Genomic DNA, 20,067 nt, shown 5'->3' on the forward strand with positions numbered 1-20,067 from the left:
TTATCTTTGTAATCATTTAAATTTATTTGTTGATAATCAACAGCGGTTAACCGCCACTAATAGAAATAATAAAAAAATAAATTAGAAAGCACTGAAAATATTCACTAAAATCAATATTTAAATACTTAAGAAAACCATAACATTTAAGACCTTTACAGTGAAGCCTAAATCAAAGTTTACTACTCCTTTTATAAAAGACAATTATATGAGAAAGGCCTGTCAAACGTATGAATATGTATGGAAAGTTAATGAAACTGTGAAAGGACTCATAAAGAAGAAAAGTTTGTAGAGATATGGGTCCCTAGCGTTTGCATAGAGTCGAGAATGTTTTCTAAGGTTTTGAGGAAGACACCTGTAAAAAAATTCCCTAAAAGGACTGAGACCGAGGCTCAATGCACAATCTGTTAACAATGAAAGCAGTTAATTACAAAACAGTCACAACAAATGAACAGTAAACAAGAACGAGAAATTACAGGTCAGCAATGAATGAATACAAAATTTGAACATCTACAAACAATATGATTTTTAGAGGCTTGAAATTTAAGCAAATTCAAAATCAAGACAAAAATAAACCTTCAACAAAAGAGCATCTCTACTGAGCAAAGCTGCCAAATTTGTACTTCTCAATCAAGGAGATTTTGTACAAACAATCAGGGAGATAGTTTAGAATTACATTCAATATAATAATAGGGAAATGTATCCACAATCAGGGAATAGTAAGAATTACATTCAACATAAAAGGAAAATGTTTCCACAATCAGAGAGATATCTAGAATTAAATTCAACATAACAAGAACAAAGTTTCCATAATCAAGGGTCGATTTCACAAAAAGTTAGGAGATATACAAATTGCATGGATAGTCCTAAGTTAGGACGAGTAACTAGTCCTAACTCGAGATAAGACTAGTCCTAACTCTTTGTGAAATCCACCCCATCAAAACATGGACAGATTTTTTTTTTTTTTTTTTTTTTTTTAACATCTATTACATGGACAGATTTGTTGATAGAGACCCCTTGCATGTGTAGTCACGCGCTCAAAAAACGCCCTCACTGGGGTCAAAGGAGGCAAATGATTGGACGATAGCTGTTATTTGTGCGTGAAAACGTGCGGGTCAGTGTAGTGTATCACGCTATGCAAGGGGTCTATTCAAAAAACTTTCTGCAGAATCAAGGAGAGTTGGCAGCTCTTGCCTGAGGTACATACCAAGAGGTCTTTGAGCGAAGGTGTGTGGAGACTCCTGCGAATGGCATGGTAGGCAGTGTGTGCATTGTACAGGATAGGGGTTGGGAGTGTCCCTGACGCACTGGTTGATGATGGTGTTGAAGCCCCCTGGCGTCTCTCAGCCGCTGCCCGCAGCGCCTGCTCTGTACAGTGTTTGTCCTGTAAGCGAAGAATCACGGAAAGTAGCATTTAAGACACTGCACACTATTTCTAATTGTCAAAAACCAGTCTTCTCACTTGGTGTATCTCAAAAAATGCACAAAATAACAAGCCTGTGAAAAATTGAACTCAAATGGTCATCAAAGGCGCAAAATAATAATGGAAGAAAAACACCCTTGTCACAGGAAGTTGTGTGCTTTCAGATGCTTGATTTCGAGACCTTATTCTGAGGTCTCGGTCTCGAAATCAAATTCGTTGAAAATAACTTCCTTTTTTGAAAACTCTGTACTTCAGACGGAGCTGTTTTTCACAATGTTTTATACTAATCTAGTCTAATCTAATAAATTATTGTTTAAAGTGCACCACATACAATTATCTCAGCACACTGTACATAGTGACAATAAAAATAATGTTAAAAAATTGAACAAGAAGAGCAAAAACTTATAGTAAACAACGAATACAACATTGTTGTTAGGAGTGGTTCGCTCAAAAGGACTTTGTTGGGACGGTGAAAGGATCTTACCAGTATATGGCTTACACAGGACCATCTCTGCCTCTGAATGTTATCACAATTCTCCCATTCACACAGGCCTCTGTAGGTAGGGATCATCACGTGAGCTGTACTTGTGTGTACATGAAGCGATTTCCTTGTTTTGAAACTCCTGGAAATATAAATCAGTGGACGGTTAAATTATGAGCACGACAACAAATTTATCAATTACTGGTACCTGAACATGATGAACAATATTTGATACCAAACAAAAGTACATTGGCCGATTCACATAAAAATAAATAGAAATAGCATGAAATGCAAGCCTAGAATTCAAAATCAATATAAAGATGTAAAGACCCCTATCAGGAATACACAGCATTATGGAATTGGGACTAATTAGAGGTCAATGGAAAAAAACGGGGGGTCAATGGGAACAATCGGGAGTTAAGGCCAAACAAAATAAATGTTGTGTTTACGGTAACGGCCCTAAAAAATTCCAGGTAGGTAGGTAGGAAAATAATTTTATTTTGTAATTTTATTTTTATTTTTAAGTTCTTGAATTTTGAGTTATTTGTTAATATTTTAAACCCGTTACCATGAATTATACTAACCTTGTTCGACTCATCAAGTTATAAACCCTCATGTTGGAAAGTGGTAAAATATAAAAGTTTATAAGTTGTTTTAGAAAAACATAACATAGGTCAAGTTGCAAGCGCTTTAGAAGTTACAAGGAAACTTTTTATCTTACCATTAAATCAGGGCCATGTTTTAAATGCTGACATCAGTTTTACCAACTTTCAATTTGAGGTGTGGTTATTTTGTTCACATTTTTCATTCCATTGTTGTACACTTACTTGCACTTTACCCAGACTGACGAACCTCCGGGTTGCTGGGTGAAAATGATGTCACTCAGTAGGCTCAGTGGTGCAAGGTGTACCATAACATTAACAACAGAGCCGAAACTCACAACTCACATTTTCCCCAAAATAATATAGCAAAATGAATAAACACTTTTGAGGGTCAAACTTATTATTTTGAATGTCAGCCTGATCTGATCTGAATGTGTGTTGTGAGTCTCTGGGTAGTTTAAATATACTTCAAAACAACTCAAAAGCTTCCCGATGGCCAGTTCAACTAGTGTCTGATGGGTAATCATACTCCGAAGAAACAAATCACTAATAAAACAACAATGAAAATTGGAATTGAAAACTTGAACTGTATGTTTTATTTCAACGGCAGAATCACTTGTCTACCATAACAAGTTAACTGCAGGCGTCTCTCTTTGTTTTTATCCACTTTCAGAAACTGATTAGAATATGTCTTCAGTTATTACAAGTCAAATGTTTTTTTGTCATAAACGGCGAACCTTTTTCTTCTTGTCCAATTATTTCAGAGGACAATCAATTTCAAATTTTCTGTGGCCCAAAACATGTGGCTCATATTGCTAGATTTAAGCATGGTCACATTTTAATACTTGCAAAGTAACTAGCAAAAAAAAAGGTTTCACGCAATGTGGCATGATTCTTTGAAAACTGATACAAAAGCTTACAGGCCTAGCATTTCCTGGGTCCGTAAGGACGACGGCGCTGAAACTAATTAGAATATGTCTTCAATTATTACAAGTCTGACAATGGTTTTCTTGTCATAAACGGTAAACCTCTTTGTCCAATCATTTCAGAGGACAACAAATTACAAATTTTCTGTGGCCCAAAACATGTGGCTTTATAATGCTAGATTTTTAGCATGGTCACATTTTAATACTTGCAAAGTAACTAGCAAAAAAAAAGGTTTCACGCAATGTTGCATGATTCTTTGAAAACTGATACAAATGCTTTTTTTTTTGTGCCAGTCTCCACATTGGGACGTCGAACATTGAGCACAAACGTGATAAAAGTTTGGCCCATGGTGATCTTCGAAAATATTGAGAAATGTCTTGCTGACATCGATGTTTACTAGCTTCAACTTGGCTGGCTGATGGAGGCACTTTTCTGTTTTCAATCTAAACAATTTGTTCATGTTACCGCACGAAGAACTGCCTGACGTCGACGCCATGTTTTGATGCAGTTTTCATTCGCAGTCTGTCCGTAGTGTAAAACGTGTTGTAAACGTACGCGGCCGGTCACCCACGTGCTGTACACCACTGACAGCTACACCATGTTTTGTTGTGGTGTCCAATATGCGGCCGGCTGCCAGGGGCCAAATTTCGTTTCGTGCTGTACCACTGACAGCTAGCTGTACTGTACTGTTGTACCGTGTTTTGTTGTGGTGTCCAATATGCGGCCGGCTGCCAGGGGCCCAATTTCGTTTCGTGTGACATTGGATCGCCCCGAAGTACGCTGTGAACACAGCGGGTGCGTCGGGGCCGGGCATCGGGTGGCGCGTGCACCTTTCACAGAAAAAATTGTGGCAGTACAGTAAGCTAGGCTAGGCGTGGGCCGGGTGCACAAGTTTTGATATCGCCATGATTTTTGCAAAAATGCATTATTACACTGGTAAGTCGTAATAAACAGTTTTAAAGTGAGGCAACATGTTAAAATTCTCATTTTAAATTTTACCAACTCACAAAATATTTAGAAAAATGTTTTGAGGTCGGCAATTCGGCCGCAAAAAATTCAGGTCGGTCGGGTTACCGTAAACACAACATTTATTTTGTTTGGCCTAATGTAAAATTTAGGATCATTTAACAAACTTGGACTTCATGGAACTGTGTGGGGGAAATAAGGTATAATGGGAAAGATAGGGAATCAATGGGAACATAAGGGAATCAGTAGGAACAATCATGACAATTGGAGCCAAATGACAACATTTCAGAATCAATATGTATAGTTAACAATTGGGAATCAATGGAAACAACTCAGATACAATGGAACAAATTGGGAGTCAACAAGAACTGCGAGTTAATGAAGCATTAACAAAAATTAGGCATGATACTTGACCCTTGTAACCAAAAAAAAAGGAAATAGTACAAGGGTCAACCTATATCTAGGATGGTAGGCATTCTGCATCAAGTAACTAAGGTAACATCATGGTTGCACACATACAAACTACAACAATGTCCTTTTACAATGTGTACACTGATGACATCAAAGTACACATTTTACATGAGTTATAAAAGTACACATTTTACATGAGTAATAAAGCAAACAATGACAATTCAAGCAAACAGACAGAGTAAGTACGCAAAAGGGGAAAGTTGATTAAAATACAAAGTGGGATAAAAATATCTGCAAAAATACAAAATGTTTATTGGATTATAAAATAACTGGCAGATACCGGTCTAGGAAATATGCAGGCGTAGTAATTTGCTCTACAGGTAACGTATGAGCGAAGTAGACTCGACAAAATATAATATGTTTGGGTTGAACAAAGAAAATTGTTACTTGATTTGAACCGGCAACCTCCAGATTAACAAGGAGGAGTTCTACAAACTGAGCTATCTTGCTCTATATTGGCGGTTTCTCTATTTTGTCAACATTTTTTTTCCAGGGGTGCTGGTCAAAAGCCATACCTGGGAAGCACCAGCAGAGAAAGGGGATGCCACTTTCAAACTTATCAAATAATAAACCAAAAGGGAAACTTGTACGTACCTTCTGCATCCACTCCAGTCACAAATACAGATGTCTGCCTCGGATTGTTGCTGGTGTTCTTGTTGCTGCTGCTGCTGCTGCTGCTGTTGCTGATGATGGTGGTGGTGATGTTTGGACTTATCACTCGACGACGACGATGATTTACGGTGATGGGAACTGCTTGATGAGGAAGATGACCGCCTCCGTTTTTTACTCGAGCTCGAATCCGAACTATGTCTTGAATGCTTTCCTGAACTGTGCTTCGAGTCCGACGACGACTTCTTGGATTTTGAGCTTGAACTCTTTTCCGACTTGGTTTCAGATGGTTTATGTTTTACTTGGACCTTCTCTTGGGAAACTGGCAGTGAATTGCCCGTTTGACTTTGTGACGTTTGGTCAGAGTTTTGGGAGTTCATTTCAACACCAGCAGTTTGACCGTCATTGGGTACGGATTCATTCAACTGTGAGTTTAGGCCGCTTGTGGGTTGCACTGTACTTTCTAATGGAGACTTTGGTTTTTGAGAACACATGGTGCCTTCCATGAGAACCTCATGAGGTAAGTTATTGGCTAGACTCCCCTTATCTGAAACGACTGGAAGTTGGGGATTACTATTATTACTTAAAATATTTGCAGTGGTTGGCACGTTTAAGTTTGACTCTCTGGCAATGATAGTCCCCGAGACATCGTACATAAATCCTGTCCTTTCATTCAAAACTATCCCACTATCGGACTCAGAGTCTCTGTCTCTCTTTGAATCGCTTTGGTCCATTGGTTCCTCCTTGTTGATTTCATTATTAACAGCTGCTTCTTGACTCTCCTCACATTCCTCGGACAACTTGGCGTCATCCTTTGCAAAAACTCTAACAGACTCACCATCGATCCCATGTTTATCTCTGGAGTGTAATAATGAGTCTGTGTCGCTTTCGCTGTTGTTTTTTAACTTCTCTGGAATGTCACCGTTCATGACGTTGTTTGAACACTGCTTATCCACAGATTCTGCCCCATGGTTCAAGTTACAAGTTCTGTCCGCGAGTCCCACGTCGTCAATTTCTCTCTGAATCTGTGAGCTTTTGAGGTCCCTGTCAAACTCCATGCCAGAGTTTTCCAAGAGGAGCTCTGCCCGATGGATCACCACATCCTTTTGTTTCTTATCGAGTTCATCTCCACTCCCATATCCATTCAGGAGTGGTAGTTTCAGAGAAGCCTCGTCCAGTTTGGATTTGAGTTTTTGAATCTCATATGATTGTGTGATATCATTTGTAGCCGACCCATTGCAAGTGGGCTTCGGTGTACAATCATTTACATCAGTTACCCCTATCCTGTTTGTTAATTTCTGCGTTGTGAGTTCTAACGATCCTTTGTTATTGCAAGTGTTTGAGTTATCTTGAGCATGATCTGCATTATCCTTGTCCAGCGATGTATTCTCAACCATTTGGATGCTCTCCTCTTTTTCCTGCTCATCTGAAATGTCTTTAATATGTTTCGACTTTGAGCAAAGGTTTGGCGGACTGCGGGTGCCTGATTTAGATTTAGATTTTTTCTTTTTAGAAGATTTTTTAGATTTGTGTGATTTTGATTTCGACTTTTTCTCAGACTTGTGCAGCGGTGACAACGTGCCGGATTTGCTAGTTGAGCTTGGACTCGATGAAGAACTACAACTCAAAGCTGGACTTGCAGTAGGGCTCGGAGATGCAGACAAGGGTGGAATGAAATGCATTGCCGTCTGTTGATTGGTCGACTGCCCTAATTGGGTATAAGTTGGATTCACTGCAAAGGCTTGAGGCATGATCGGCTGCCCTATTGCTCCTTGTATATTGACAAGTCCCTGTACTGAGTTGCCATAGCTTGGCATAACACCCCCACTGGGGTTCTGTGGAACGACCCACTGCACGGCGTTCTGCATGTTGGGATTGCTGACTTGGGTTTGGGGTAAATGATTGGCGCTAGGCGGTTGCACTGCCGAGCCTGATTGTAGGAGTTGTTTAATTAAAGGAGAGTCAATGTGTGGCTGGTTTTGGTGTTGGGCATGATTGACGGTAACAGTGTTGCCTGATTGGTTGGACTGGGAAGTTGTATACTGTGGACAGAGTTTGACGGCAGATTGCACAGCAGGATACGATGCTGATGTCCCTACGTTCACAGTAAAGGTAGCTTGTTGCTGTTGCTGCTGCTGAGCATTGGCAATTGTTGAGACTGCAAATGATTGCTGCGGCAGGGTTCCTTGGACACTGGTTAAAATGTACTGAGGCTGCTGTTGCTGCTGCTGCTGCTGAACAGGCTGCTGTTGTGAAACAAAATGACACTGCTGCTGAACTGCATGCTGCTGTTGCTGTACCGTATGTTGTTGCTGTTGGACAACATGTTGCTGTTGCACAGCATGCTGCTGTTGCTGTTGCACAACATGCTGCTGTTGCACAACATGCTGCTGTTGCACAACCTGCTGCTGTTGCTGCCCAGTCAACTTGGGTTGAATTGGAATATAGGTCGCTGTACTTCCTGTTGGTGGCTGCACCCCTCCTTGCGCTGCCTGACCAGGATTACCGGGTGTGACTTGCCCAAGAACATTAGGAACATTTCGCTGGATATTCTGCACAACGGCGTACGCAGAATACACTTGACTTCCATTTTTGGTTGGGCCAGCGCAATTACTCACAATAAACTGCTGTTGCTGAGTTTGAGCAGGCTGCGAGATGATCTGTGACACTCCCTGGCCATCGGGTTGCTTAATGTGGAAGTTGCTTAGTGTGGTCTGCACAGGAAGAGAGTTTTGATGGACAAGTTGAATTCCCTGAGTACCCGACAGCACTCCTTGCTGGACAAGATGCATGTTGGGTTGGCAGCCCTTGAAACCATTTGTGGCGACGATTCCCGTTGTGCCAGTGTTCAACGTCGCCCCCTGTGCATTGGGTTGGGATCCTTGCGGTTGGACCCACTGCTTGACCTGACCTGCTGGCATTTGCACCTGGATTCCCTGTGTATTATTACCCTGTTGCGGATGCCTTTGGGGAGCAATCTGAATTCCTTGGGCACTGAGCTGTATCCCCGAAGGGTTAATATGCATCCCTTTAGCACTCTGCAGCTGCTGCTGCGCGATATACAGCTGTTGCTGTGGAATGTTCAAAGCCTGTTGACCTGGACTCATGTCCACTGAGTTATTCACCACAGAAGGTTGATGTGCCTGCGGTAAGGCTTGTTGATTTGCATTGTAAACTACAGGATGATTTGTCTGTGCAGAAGCCAGGTCGCTATTCTCAGGAGTCTTAGTTTGCAACAAGGGAATGGAGTTTGTGGTAAAGTTCTCAGATTCCTGTTGAGGAAATGTGGTGGGCACTTGGTTTGTATCCAACGGCAGCTGGGCATGGATGTTGGGTATCTTCTCAATCTTGACTTCTCCTTCTTGGAGTACCTCTGTGGCAACAGTTACTGCTGGACTGGGTATCTTGGAGGCGGTTGAGATGGTTGTCTCAGAGTTAAGGACACTGGAGGTAGGTACACTCGACTTGCTGCCGCTACCGGCTGGACTGCGGGGCCGGTAAGGTGGAGGTGCTCTACCTGGCGAGGAAGGGCTTCGACCAGGACTTTTACTTGGGTCATTATTTGCAATGGTCTGGCTGTGCTGGGGAAGAGGATTCTGCAGGAAAGCGTTTGGGACACCAGCTTGGTTGACTAGGCTTCCTTGAGGAGACAACATATCAGAGTCATCAGCTGAGCTTGCTTTGTCTGGCACTCCTTGTACCATATTTGGTGGACAGTTTGTAGGTACAGGTTTTGCGTTCGGGACTTGCTGTTGTTGCATCCCTTTTGGGAAACTCATCGGAGAGATTAATACTTGCTGCTGCTGCTGTTGCATTTGTTGCTGGTTGACTTGGAAGCCTGGAGCTACTCCAACAACAACCTGATTGCTAGACTGTGCTTGAGTAGTTCCCTGTGAGGCTCCGGGGCTCTGCTGCCGGTGTCCCAATATCAATTGCTGCAGCTGGGTTGAGCTTCCTACGTTAGTCCCGGAACCACCAGGCATCATTCCAGGGCGATACATCGGGAGCATCGGACTACTCCCGGGGCTTGTCACTCCTTGGTTTAACAGCCATTGTTGAGAGGTCCCCGTCGTTGAGCTGCCACTAGGCGAGGGGGATAGCCTCTGGGCCATCCTTTGCATGATGCTAGAGGCGAGGTTGGACTGGGGTCCTCCTAGCTGAGGTTGGTAATTTGGGGATGCTTGGAGGCTTTGGCGGTACATCTGCCAGTTGAAAGGGAGTGGTAGGATGCGTTTGCGCATACCTGTGATGAACAACTGGGGTCCGGTCTCCGTTTCAGCTCGTTGAAATCCAGCTGCTTGAAACACCATTCTGAAGTGACAAAAAGGTATACAGTATGAAGTCACAGAAGCAAAAATGACATATGGTCCTTAGAAAACAGTAAAAGCACAAGAGCTGAACTACACTTCCATCTGCTGTTGGGTTTAACAGACTTTTCAGGCTTTTTCATCAAAGAAATCAAAGGGCAAAACAAAATCAGGAAATCAGACTAAGGTAGGAAGAATATTATGCCAACAGAAGTTGTACCACATATCAGAATCATGCAAACACTTTCAACAGCTTTCCTGTGGCCCCAAGATAAAGCCAACCCGTGGGCACAGGAGTTTTCAGTGTATTCAAATGAGCAATGTAATACTACACGTTCAAAATCTAGACATGCCAGAATAAGCACATGCCAATTTCAAGTTTGCATCAATTTAAAAAGTGCAATGTTATTTTAGAAAATTTGGCACAAGAAAGAAGTTCAGTAAAAAACACAACTCTCTTTTTGAATAAGCATTTAACAAAACTTGAAGGGTCAAAAACAAAGATAAAACTGAATGTTTGAACATTTGATCTGAAATCATGCAATTGCTTCCACACAAAACAAACACAGCACAAATGGATTTAAATTTATAAAAGCACTTACTTGATGCAGGTTGCGAAGTTTGTTGAGGTAACTATGTTTACTCTGGAAGCTTTACTACAGGCCGACAGGTAGTCACTGTACAGGTCTAGCCTTGAAACTGAACCCTCACTGTCTGCCTCATAAAACGAGTGCAACCTGATGGGGGAATAAAAAAGACAACATATGTGATTAACAAAACATTTACAGAAATCTGACTGAGCTGGGCAGCTCTTCAGGTTTTGTCAAATGATGGTGAATCAAAACAAAGTTGCTATTATGCAATCCCTTGAGTGGTCAAACAATGTGTGCAACTAGCGGTTGTTTATTTCAAAAGAATTTGGAAGCAAAAGAATTTCCATTCCCTGAGAAAGTAGATATTTTAATGAGACAAAGTTTGGAAAGGGCCCTGTTGCGCCAGGGCTCGAATTTGGTTAGAAAGATCACAAGAACGCAGGGATTTCAAGCCTTGGGCATCCTTCAAAAGATCTAGTAGGGCAGCTGGAAGGGGCAATGGGTCGGGAGGGGTACTTACCACTGACATGTGAACTTCTCATTTTCAGTATCTCTGTTGATCTGAGGGTTTTGAACGGCAGCGGGGGCAGGTGAGGGTGTAGATGGCGGTTGTACTGGTCCTAAACAAAATTGCAAACATTCTGATGAAATTTTCTCAAACAGGTTTGAACGGTTTTTTTTAATGAATTTTTTTGTGAACTAAGAAGGCTAATCCCACAGCATGTAATCTTAGCTAGTTTCAAACTTAAAAACCTAAACTCCTTGAAGTTCAATTCACATAGAAAAAGACGAATGGGAGACTTTTGGACGGTCCTTTTTCACAGTTCTTGCCAGTAGTGCACGTGCTTAGAACGACGCGCGCAAGAATGAGCATGTGCGCTCAGAGCTGCAAAAAATGAGTGTTATATGTACGTGTGCTGCCACCAAATCTCAAATCTCTCCCATACTCACACCAAAAGTCAACATTCCTACAAGTGTTACATATAGTCAAACAATCAATCAACAAGTTATAGCACATAAACTTAGAGGTAGTCAAGGTTGGTACAAATTGTGATCACGCGGTCTCGAAAATGTCTCTACAAGAAAATCACAGGATGAAGCCACTTACTTGAGACTTGGTGAGGGGGTGTAATAGCCGCTGCGTTAGAAGGCGGCGGCGTTTGTGACACTGGCTGGTACCTCGCCATAGTGACGATCGGATGATGGACACCATCAGGGGCATGGTCAACGATCTTAATCCCGAGGAAGGCATCTGCACCAAGTGATTGTGCGTCTAACGTTACCAGGCACACAAGGACATCTAGAAGGACACAAGACAAAAACAAATATTTTATCCATTGGTATAAATCTCCATCAGAGAGGGAATTTGAAACAATCATGAAGTAAAGAAAAAAAAAGTATAAGTAAAAACAAAAGGGTGAAAGATAACAAAATTGTATCATCATTATATTTGTAACTCCTTGGAATGTGTGACTATTTCAAACTGTACTCGGACAAGATATTTGGTCCTTGGAAAAACGTAGGTCCTAGATAGAATATGATGTCTGCTCATCATGGTTTTAACCGTGGCAAACTTAATTGTCATTATTTTGGGTCAGTTCCCGGTACTCACTGACCAGAATCAGCGATCATATGAGTTTCTTGACTTTGATGCGTTTTCTTTCCCACTGAGACTTGCCATCAACAGATGAAGTCAATGTGAAGGAGTGAATTACAGACCTTTCCCTTGATTCTGAAAATGTTTCCCATAAATTTATTTTGATCTGAACTGGGGCTGAGAGTCATCGCTTACTAAAATGTCTGAAATGATGACATTTCCCCCTTATGGTAATCCCTGGATTTTTGTATTTCAAGGGGCTTTCGTAAAAGTATGCTCACCTCGAAAAAAGTAGATCAAAGAGCAGCTTTTTTTTACACAAGTAGAAAATAATAGTTTTTTTTTTTTTTTCACGAGGCATACTTTTAAAAGTTTGAACTTGGATAATAATTTAAAATTTATCACCCCCTGATCTGAACTTACCGACACTCTTCTCAATGGTAGCAATCCTGGTGCAGAAGATTTCCCCTCTGTGTGACAGCGCCAGGAGGACTTCTAAGGCCCCTAGAAGAAGCTGCACGTCGTGTATCGTCAGGAGGCTGATGATGGAACGGTAGACTCTCTCCTCCATACACTGACGGATGATCGCCATGTTGGAATCAACTTGGGATAGCTTCTCTACCACTTCCATTGCTGTGAGAGAATAAATGGAGACTTGATTGGACTGATAAGGGCTGGTACAATGTATCAGGTATCGAATAACTACCAAATCATTAGTTAAAGGCAGTGGACACTATTGGTAATTACTCAAAATAATTATCAGCATAAAACCTTACGTGGTGACGAGTAATGAGGAGAGGTTGGTGGTATAAACCATGGTAATAAACGGCTCCCTCTGAAGTGACGTAGTTTTCGAGAAAAAAGTTATTTTCCACGAATTTGATTTGAAGACTCAGATTTAGAATTTGAGGTCTCGAATTAAACCATCATAAACGCACACAACTTTGTGTGACAAGTTCGTTTCTTCTTTCATTATTATCTCGCAACTTCGAAGACCAACTGAGCTCAAATTTTCACAGGTTTGTTATTTTATGCATATGTTGAGATACACCAAGCGAGAAGACTGGTCTTTAACAATTACCAATTGTGTCCAGTGTCTTTAAACAAATGTTAAACAATGAAAGCATCAAGGCGGTTTGGGCAAATGCTGGTAGTAAGTGGAATGAGTAATACTTCACCACAGAAGAAGAAAAAAAGTTCTACACTCAACCGATACAAATGAAAATATTTGACAAAATATCAACCCTTGAGGAAACTCAATATGTTAAGGCCATGTCACACAGAGCAATTTTTTCAGGCAACTTGGGGGCAACCAACTGCACTGAATACAAAATGAACAATTTAATAGGCAGCAAAGGAGACAATGTGCCAGCTGTAACTCACTATCCCCAAGCAACTAATGAGAAAACAGACATGTGAATGGATTTTCTTTTTTGAGATTGGCTAGAACTGGTTGCCTGCACATTGCCTCAATTTAAATACAGGTACTGAGAAATATTAAACATATTAACAAGCTGTCTCTTGGTGAAATATTTATAGATCTGGGAACAGAATCTCAATGTTATATACAATTTATGTCACACATACATTTAATTGATGGAATTAAAGAAACATTTAACACTTTTTGTGAATGCCTTGAAAATAAATAAATCAAAAAAGATATAAATATAAATGTTACCTCTTAGGATGATGAACTTGTCCTGGTTTTTCATTGCTTTATCTATGGTATGAAACATTAGCTGTGTACTCCGGTAATCAATGGGATCCAAGATAAACTGAAATGTCAATAAACCACGGAAAGGTATCAAATTAGGTTTCAAGAATACATCCCCAGGGTCAAATTGCATATATAGCTTTGCTAAAGAAGAAAATGTGACTGACTCTGTGAAAATGAGTCAGATGTCGATGTTTTTTTTTTTACTTTCTAAGATTTATATTTGCATGGTAAACCTTTAGAACACTTTTTGTACGGCAATAAAGCTTATGAATACAACAATTTGTGGTCATACTTAACTCTAATTTGTATCCTTTTGCGCGAAATGGTAGTTTAAAACATTACTTTACATGTAATTAGTTTTTAACCAAAAATTACTTACTGGCTAATTTCAAATGGGAGTAACTCAACAATGAGATACACCCCAAAGCTTAGGCATACCAAGTAACTGCTGCTGGTGTGTTCTTTCCAGCCATGCATATAACTCAATTTTTTTAAATTGTCAACATCTGACTCATTTTCACAGAGCGGGTCACAAATATTGCTTCTAAGCAAAACAAAAATGAGAAGGATGAAGCACTTGACAGGGGCCCAATTTCTTATGCACAAAAAATTGCTAAGCACAGGAAAAACAATTACCAAGCTGTAACAGGTTACAGCTAGCATTCCATAAAATTTACAATAATGCCACTCAAGCATGTATGCTTTGTTTTTAAAAAGGCAAGGGCACCAAGGCATTTTCTCCTTTGTAAAGGGCACCCTATGAGGAGATTGCAAATTTCTACTGGACAATTTCAAGGGCACCAAGGCAATGACCAATGACCAAGGGGTATGGCAGAAATCGCCTTTGAAGTATCACGCCTGGCCACTGGTTAACATATTTTTTGCTAAGCAAAGAAATTTGAGACAAATTTACCTCTTCAGCTATATTGCTTAATGTGTCCATACCAAGCTGCTGTAATGCTGAGCAGCTATTGTGAATACACAGCAGAAGAAACCGATAGAAGGTCCTATGGGCTGCCATCACTTTCTTATTATGGTCCTCGAAAGATAGATTCCTCAGGATGACAGCGACCTATAAGCACAGGAGAAGGAAGGATACAGGAAATTAGTTTCTGAGCATCATTTATCAATTTAAGTCCAACTCATTTAAAATTGTCACATACAATGAAACTCTCCTTGTTCTGGCAATCATACAATTTAATCTAAAAGTGTTAAATATACACACCCTGGAAAACCTAAATGTACTTAAAAAAATATAATATAACAATTAAAATCAAGATAAGATACGTTAATTTAAAACACTGCATTCATTGGAATAGATAGATAGTTTAGATGGCCAACGACCAAATTACAGGAAAAATGACAATTTATTCCATTATAGTTTACATAAAAAATAGTTTACAAATAAAAATACACAGCAAGCTTATTAAAAAATATATCACCATTGGAGGCTATATTTAAAGATACAAAGAGACATAAACAAACCACCATCAAAAACACACAAACGAACACACTCCCTATGAAGTAAATTAACAAACTAAGGAATGGGACTGTTTTGAAAATTCCGAGTTCCTTATAATGCAACTTGGAGAAATTGTTGGCACTCCGCAGACTGCTAGAATAAAACCACTGAGATGGTTAAGGCACAATATTTAGTTTCAATGTAAGGTTTTCAATCCACAAACATTGCATGTATGTGAACAGTTCTACCCACTGTTTCATTATTGAGTTGCATTCCTCGTAACGTTGCAATGGATCAACATTCAAGGATCCATTTCAGATTCTGTAAACACGTTTCTTGCAAAACAAAAAGCATGTCAGGCAGAACACCATCACACTACTCCGCCTTAAAATCCCTCCCTTCATCCAAGCCAAGCTTTGCAGATTTTTTTTACTGATGGCGCGCACACCCCTTAAGACACTGCGCCACATTTTCTAGTGCCCGACACTTCCTCGCATGACAAATGCCAATCTCGTGCTCAAAATTCCCGATCTCGGACTTCATGAAATTGAGGTCCGGTTTGGATCGCTCTAGCTCCATTATGATTCACCCGGAGAGAAATCCGATATCTGGCCGTGTGCTCTCCTTATCCTACCAGATGCAACTGCTTCTATCTGTCTTAACCGAACCCTTTGTAATGCAATAAGAGCCGGACGGCTTTACAGCCTGCCCCAGTTTTCCCCCGATCCATCACGGCGAAACAAAAAAGTGTGTCAGGAGAACACCCTCGTTCAAACTTGAAAAACTACGCATCATGACTGTTCTAACAAGTCAGACAGCAAATTTGATTTTTCAAATATCTGTCAGTCTTAAGAAAATAATGGCAAATAGATTTCACATAGCTTCTCGATTATGTGTCCTGATGATCTGATGAATGTTATTTGCAGTAAGTTATTTACATCTTATTCATGATTGCAGTTTCAACACAACATCGTTAACACATTCAGAGATAAAAAGCATTCACCAAGAAAAGTAATTTGACATTATTGTTCAAGGGGATCATTCAAGTTCAAAATAACTGATCAATGAGAAGTGAAATGATCTGCAGTTCAAACAATTAATTTTAAAATCAATTTCAAACATGAAACTGAGAGATAACAATTAAAATACAAATTTCATAGAGCTGCATAAGAACAAAAAGTAGCTTAGCACAACAAAATTATGCTTACCAGAACATGGTCACCAACCAAAATGCCTTTTCTCAAATATAATTTACAGGTATCCTGCTAATATTTGTGTAAAAGAAAATTGTATAGCATTATTGTATAGCTTAAGCAGCTTCCTGAAATTGGGCCTTGGTTGCCACAGCTCAGACACTATAAACAACCTGGGTATCTGATTTAAAGGAACACGTTGCCTTGGATCGGTCGAGTTGGTCTTTGAAAAGCGTTTGTAACCGTTTTTTATAAAATGCATATGGGTAGAAAGATGTTGTAAAAGTAGAATACAATGATCCACACAAACATGCCTCGAAATTGCGTGGTTTTCCTTTTACCTCGTCGCCTAACACGGTCGGCCATTTATGGGGGTCAAAAATTTGACTCCCATAAATGGCCGACCGTGTTAGTTCGCACAGTAGAAGGAAAACCACGCAATTTCGAGGCAAACTTGTGTGGATCATTGTATCCTACTTTTAAAACATCTTTCCAACCATATGCATTGTATACAAAATGGTTACAAATGCTTTTGTTTTGACCAACTCGTCCGATCCAAGGCAACGTGTTCCTTTAAGTATTCCCAACCGTATTATGTAATTGGCTTACAACAACACACTGCAGAGCTGCATCAAGCATTTATAACAACATTTTGTTTTATGTTTTGTCGTAAAAGCCTCCTAGCAGGGGGGTGGAAATTACAACAACAACAACAACAACAACAACAACAACAAACAAACAAATGGTAGAGTAGGCGAGCTAATTAGCACTTACCTGAAGTATCCGTTGTCCTTCGATATCATTAAGTCCCATCTGTCTCACAGTGAACATATCAGCATCTTTGACTTTACAGTGACCTAGGACAAACAGTAAAGAGGTCACATGTCAAACTTTAACAGGTCTGCTTTGACACATGAAGCTCTCCATCAATTTCATTATTGGTAACAAAAAATGCAAAAATAATAATATGTACTTTAATAACGTGATTTTACAAGGGAGATCAAAGCACTGAAAATTTATAGAGAAATAACTAGGGTGCTGTGAACCCAGGGGTCGATTTCACAAAGAACTTAGGACTAGTCCTAGGAGGTATTAAAAACTTAAGGCTAGTCCTAAGTTAGGACGAGTAACTCATCCTAACTCAAGATAAGACTAAATCTGAACTCTCTGTGAAATCCACCCCTGGTTTACATCACTCAAAAGCAAATGACATACAATATTTTAAAATGGGAACAATCAGCATACGTACACTCTTTTCTCATTTTAACACAGCGTTTCTCATTTAAAGTGCTTTGCTCCATTTTCATGTGGTTTGCGTGAAGAATAAACTGAGCTCCAGAGACACTTACCTTTTGTTCTCAGTGTGTCTGGTCCGATTATCTCCCGTATATCATTGTCCGTCACCGTATCATACCAGAACGTCACAAAGTCACGCTCTGTCGTAGGTTTCCAATCCTCCTGATACAAGGACCTATAACCTCCAGCTCCTGTTACAGAAAAAATCAAAGGTGATATACATCCATCATTACTATACATTACATGTTTACACCATAGCTCTATGTCAGGCCTGATACTTCATGAGAGGCTATCAAGGCAATTGCTGATTGCCTTGGTGCCCTTGAATCGCTCTAGTGGAAATTTACAATTTCCTCACAGGGTGCCCTTTACCAAGGAGGAAATGCCTTGGTGCCCTTGCCCTTTTTAAAAACGATGCATACATGCCTGCTAAGTTGCGTACACTGTGTGGACATTCTTTTGTTCTGTACACACTGTCAACACTGTAAATAACACTGTGTGGATGTGTGCAAGTCCACACAGTGTGTAATTTCCAAAATTATGTGGACTTGTTTTGATCTCAGGTCCACACTTCGTATGTAGCGTGAAATCATATACATGTATGCACAGGCAGTTTTATGGCACCCCACAAAGATTGGAGCACTTTAAAAAGCTGACTTAAATACAAACAATGCATGATATATTAAAAAAAAAATATAACAAAAGCATTAATGGCATGATGTTGTAAATAAATGGGCTGTGAGTAAATTTGTTGATAAAAGCTGGCATGTGTTGGCTTCCTATGTAGATGTTACAAGGAAGAGAATCCATGAGCCAAGGGGTAGAGGCTTGAAAGGCACAATCTCTAGAACTCGACTTAGTGTGTGGGTCAAAGGATAAGCAGGTGCGAAGACAGATCTATTGACAGAGATGAGTTCATGAAGATATGAAGGTGTCATAGAGTTGATACATTAAATACGCAATGACGAGAAGCTTGAAATTAATGCGTGCTCGGATTGGTAGCCAAATGAGGGCGACATAACAAAGAGTAATGCAAAGATTACTCATCTTGTTTGTCATTGCTATGCACAGGTAAATAAGTGTGACAAGCAAGCACGATTAAATACGCAATGACGAGAAGCTTGAAATTAATGCGTGCTCGGTAGCCAAATGAGAGCGACATAACAAAGAGTAATGCAACGATTACTCATATTGTTTTTCATTGCTATGCACAGGTAAATAAGTGTGACAAGCAAGCAAGATTGATTAACTTGTCACAGGTTGAGTGAGTAGTGAGATTGAAAACTAGGCTGTGTCAAAATTAGCAGCTGCGGCTACAGATAGGACTGAAGTAAATAGGACCCCCTTAGCATCACCCTTAGCAACAGCCATAGCTGTAGCCACCTATTCATATATTTCCTAAGCTGGGAATGAATTTTTGCAAAGACTTTCTGAACCAATGAACTATCTATCTATCTTCAAATTAGTACATCCCTCCAAACGAAATCAAATTCTTTGAAAAATTACTTCTTTCTCTGAAACTACGTTACTTCAGTGGGAGACGTTTCTCACAATGTTTTATACTATCAACAGCTCCCCATTACTCATTACCAAGTAAGGTTTTATGCTAATAACTATTTTGAGCAATTACCAATAGTGTCCACTGCCTTTAAAATGCTCAACATGATGTAGTCGTGGAAAAAGTGCAGTTTATTATCCACTGCATGTACAAATTGTAACATGAGGTTCAATACGATAATGAATAAATAATCAAGTGGTGTCAGCATTTAAGCCGTTCTCTCCGAGGAGGGTTGCAGCCACCTTACCTTCGTAGAACACTCCGCAGTGTGCAAGGAGTAGATCAATCAATTTCACTGCCCGCTCCAGGTGTAGGACATGCCGTCCCTCATTAGACAACAGTGTGCAAACGTTAATAGCAAAGTCTACCTCGTTAGGCAGACCGCTTTGTAATGAGAACATGATCTTGTCATATTCAGAGATGCGTGGCTTCTTTGTGCACAGGCCTGCGTTTGAGCGGACGAGGTCTGTAACAGTTAAAAGAAACAACCTTGTTATTATTGGGAAAATATAAAACAAATTCCAGGGTATTGTTATTATTATCTTTCGGGCATTATCAAACTTCAGTGTTTATTTCTCACATCGTCAGCTGAGTGCTATAAGGTGTTAATTGCAATTGTAATTGTAAACCCATTATGATCAGTAGGTCGTTATGTGAAAAATGCGAATAAGTTTGGAAAAATAAATCAAAATCCACTTGTATTTTTTTCCTTGGGAAAAATAATGTTTCTTTTTGCTAAACATCTTTTTTTTTTACCAGGAGTTCAAAAATGTGCAAAACCAATTTTATGAAATTCTTACAAACTGCACTAATGACTGAGCGAACGAATAATCCAAATAATCCAAATAATCAATTTCAAGTAACTGCT

At 39.9% G+C, this 20,067-nt stretch overlaps 1 protein-coding gene across 1 annotated transcript in view; it reads right to left on the reverse strand.

The window, feature by feature from the left end:
• The window catches only part of LOC139939986 (uncharacterized), a 40,997-nt gene that overhangs the window by 5,412 nt on the left and 15,518 nt on the right, over positions 1 to 20,067 (reverse strand). Inside the window, exons 5-16 of the mRNA XM_071936175.1 lie at positions 19,447 to 19,665; positions 17,695 to 17,832; positions 17,120 to 17,202; positions 14,604 to 14,762; positions 13,652 to 13,748; positions 12,397 to 12,606; positions 11,485 to 11,676; positions 10,897 to 10,996; positions 10,386 to 10,520; positions 5,462 to 9,787; positions 1,905 to 2,043; positions 1,205 to 1,381 (exon numbers count right to left, since the gene is read on the reverse strand). Of these exons, the coding sequence (XP_071792276.1) occupies positions 1,205 to 1,381; positions 1,905 to 2,043; positions 5,462 to 9,787; positions 10,386 to 10,520; positions 10,897 to 10,996; positions 11,485 to 11,676; positions 12,397 to 12,606; positions 13,652 to 13,748; positions 14,604 to 14,762; positions 17,120 to 17,202; positions 17,695 to 17,832; positions 19,447 to 19,665 (5,975 nt within the window). The remainder of the gene's footprint in view (positions 1 to 1,204; positions 1,382 to 1,904; positions 2,044 to 5,461; positions 9,788 to 10,385; positions 10,521 to 10,896; positions 10,997 to 11,484; positions 11,677 to 12,396; positions 12,607 to 13,651; positions 13,749 to 14,603; positions 14,763 to 17,119; positions 17,203 to 17,694; positions 17,833 to 19,446; positions 19,666 to 20,067) is intronic.

The sequence above is a fragment of the Asterias amurensis genome, chromosome 7 (assembly GCF_032118995.1).
Source record: "Asterias amurensis chromosome 7, ASM3211899v1".
Classification (NCBI taxonomy): domain Eukaryota; kingdom Metazoa; phylum Echinodermata; class Asteroidea; order Forcipulatida; family Asteriidae; genus Asterias; species Asterias amurensis.